The sequence below is a fragment of the Merops nubicus genome, unplaced genomic scaffold (genome assembly GCF_000691845.1).
Source record: "Merops nubicus isolate BGI_N331 unplaced genomic scaffold, ASM69184v1 scaffold25839, whole genome shotgun sequence".
NCBI classification, from domain to species: Eukaryota; Metazoa; Chordata; class Aves; order Coraciiformes; family Meropidae; genus Merops; species Merops nubicus.
This window is the reverse complement of record NW_008630599.1, coordinates 1-3,047: the sequence shown is the minus strand read 5'-3', so window position 1 is coordinate 3,047 and position 3,047 is coordinate 1. Positions and strand designations below refer to the sequence as shown.

The 3,047-nt window shown below is 65.1% G+C and overlaps 1 protein-coding gene across 1 annotated transcript; it reads right to left on the bottom strand.

The window, feature by feature from the left end:
• Nucleotides 1-7: 7 nt before the first annotated feature.
• Nucleotides 8-3,024, bottom strand: LOC103779723 (macrophage-stimulating protein receptor-like; the record flags this gene model as incomplete). The annotated part of the gene is made up of 12 exons (XM_008947369.1): nucleotides 8-81; nucleotides 183-292; nucleotides 371-552; nucleotides 658-738; nucleotides 819-1,046; nucleotides 1,121-1,213; nucleotides 1,288-1,447; nucleotides 1,526-1,672; nucleotides 1,753-1,980; nucleotides 2,077-2,170; nucleotides 2,601-2,762; nucleotides 2,876-3,024. Coding segments are annotated over 12 exons (1,708 nt in total), but the record flags the coding sequence as incomplete, so codon positions are not given.
• Nucleotides 3,025-3,047: the final 23 nt, after the last annotated feature.

Genomic DNA, 3,047 nt, shown 5'->3' with positions numbered 1-3,047 from the left:
CGGACGCTGTAGTACTCCTTGCCAAACACATCCCGTGCCAGCCCAAAGTCAGCCACCTTCACCGTCAGCGTCTCGTCCAGCCTGCCGGACACTGTTTTAGGGGGGAACCACCAGGTAACACCCCCCACCTCGTGCCCATCCCCGGGCCCACAGGGTGACTCCGCAGTCACAGCCACACTCACATGCAGTTCCTGGCCGCCAGATCCCGGTGCACAAACTTCTTCTGGGCCAGGTACTCCATGCCGAGGGCCACCTGCAGCCCAAAGCCGATGAGGTCCTTCACTGTGGGACTCTGCAGAGTGGGAACAGTGAGCGGGGTGCGACTTTGGTCCCCCACTACCCTCCTGCCCTGGTCCAGGGTACCCCCTACCCGCTCCTGGGCACGGATGAAGTGGCGCAGATCCCCGTGGCGCATGTAGGGCAGAACGACGAGGGGCAGCCCATGGTGGGGCAGGCACACCCCCAGCAGTGAGAGCACCTGGGGGTGGTGGAAGCTTTTCATGAGGATGCCCTCACGCAGGAACTCCTCCACCTCCTCCACGTCCGTGATGCCTGCCAAGAGCCGAGCCGTGGGGTGCTTTGCCACTGTGCCATGCTGTGGGACCATGCCACGGGATCGTGCCGTGGGACCGTGCCATGGGAACGGGCACTACTCACGGTGCAGGGACTTGACGGCACAGTGGAGGTCCCCCAGTAGAGGGTCTGTGTAAGTGCCATGGTAAACGCTGCCAAAGTGCCCTGCGGGGACAGGGGGCATGAAGCTGGCATCACACATGGTGAGCAGGTGATGTGACAGCCAAACCAGGGTGCGGTGTCACCTTTGCCAATGACCCGGTGGCGGTGGGTGATGAGCCGCTCCTCGGGGATGAGGATGTCCTTCACCTCCTCCAGCAGCTCTGGACTCAGGTCCTCCAGGCAGCAGGATGTGGCCCTGAGCAGTGGCATGGGGGAGCCACCACCTGCTGCACCAACACTGGCACTGGCACTGGCACTGGTGAATCGTCCCCGGAGCCCCACTGGGCTGGGACTGCCCGTCATAGGCAGCACTGCTGGGACAGGCAGAGAGTGAGGGCTGGGCAGGCACCCTGCACCCCACCAACCACCTGTGACACCCACTTACCCACCACCTCCCTGTAGTCAACACCAGGGTGCTGGGTGGTGGCAGGGGGGTTGCTGCGGCTGGGATGCACCAGCAGCTCCAGGTTCTCCATCCCTGTGGGAAGCAACAGGGTGGGTGGTGTAGTGGGAGCGGGGGATAACAGGGTGCTCGCTGAGCATGGCACTCACCCCTCCTCTTCCTCCAGCACCAGCGGAGCAGCACAGCAGCCAGGACGCAGCAGACCAGGAAGGTGGCACCGATGCCCAAGGCCAGGCTGGTGGCCAGGTCCAGCGAGGTGGCAGCAGGCAGCACCCAGCCCAGCGCCTCACAGGCGCCGTTCACGCAGATCTGGGGGAATGGGAGCTCAGCAGGGACAGGGTGGGGGACACTGGGCGGGGGGCGTTCACTCACTCGAGGGGTGCCTACCTCCAGGGGGGCCCCGGCCGGGGGCAAGTGCATGTTACGGGGCAGGCGGCACGTCACCTCGTTCTTCAGCACGTTGGGGTGGCAGTCACGCCCCCCGACAGTCATGGTGATGTTCATGCAAGTGGCCACGGCGTCCAGCCCCAGTTGCTGCCCGGACACATAGCCCTGAGCCCGGAGTCCTGGTGGCAGGCCCCCCCCCCCCCGGCTCATCCCGCCACCCCACGTACGTGCACCTCGATCTCATCGTTGTCGGGCTTGAGGCGGAGGCGCCTGCCCTCGTGCTCCAAGGGGAAGACCTGGGGCTGGGGGTAGTAGCGGAGGTGGAGGAGCCAGCGGCCGGCAGCACCGTCCAGCAGCACGCTCAGGTTCCCCTGCACCGTCTCCACCTTGCTCTCGAAGGGGAAGGCTGGGCTGCGGCACAGCAGCCGCCCTGGTGCCTGTGGGCCCTCGCACTCCTGTGGGCAGGGGATACTGGGTGCCAGTGCAGCACCGTGCCCCGGGGCTGGGGGGGACAGGGAAGGGCAGGGGGGTGACAGCCTCCTGGCACTTACGGTGGCTTCGGTCCTCACACCGCTGGACTCAAAGCGGATCTTGGCACGATACACTGAGTCCAGGTTGGTGCCGGTGATGGTGAGCATCGAGCCCCTGCAGCAGGCAGAGATCAGGGCCCCAGGGTGCACGTGGACCCCAGGGTGCCTGTGGCCCTCAAGCCTAACATGGTCCCCGAGGTGCACATGCTCCCTGGGGTGCACGTAATTTCATCGTAGTATCATAGATCGATTTGGGTTGGAAGGGACCTTTAAAGGTCACTTAGTCCAACACCCCTGCAGGGAGCAGGGACATCTGCAACTAGAGCAGGTTGCTGAGCCCCATCCAACCTCACCTGGAATGTTTCCAGGGATAGGTCATCTACACAGTCCCCAGGGTATGTGTGGTCCCCGAAGTGCGTGCAGTCCCCAAGGTTAGCATGGTCTCTGGGGTGCATGTGGTCCCCAGCACCTCATCCACGTCAGCCAGGGTGGTGGAGAGACCAGAGCTGTCCCCACCCCCGAGGGAAAGGAGCCCACACACTCACTCATAGCTGCAGCTGGGGACGACAGCCGAAACGAAGGGGTCAGGGCGGTACTGGAAGGGCAGGGGGGCGGGGAACTCCTCCCCATCGATCCACAGGGCCACCCTGGCTGTGCCCAGGCCACCGGCGGTGGGTGCAGTGCACCAAATGGTCCCATCACCTTGCCTGGGGACACAGCAGCCGTGGCTGGAGGGGGCAGTGGAACTGTGGGGGGTCCTCGTGCCTGTCCCTGTGCCAGGGACCCCACTGTTCCTGGCAGGGATAGGGCAGAGGCATACCTAGGCTGCCCGGACAGGGGGCACTCGGAGCCGTTGACCATCACCTGCCAGCTGCTCCCCGACAAAAGGTGGGTGCCGTGGAGTGAGACGTGGGTGCCACCCCCACGGGGGCCAAACAGGGGGTGGAGGGCAGTGACACGGGGCTCCTGGGCAGAGGCAGGGTCAGTGGGGG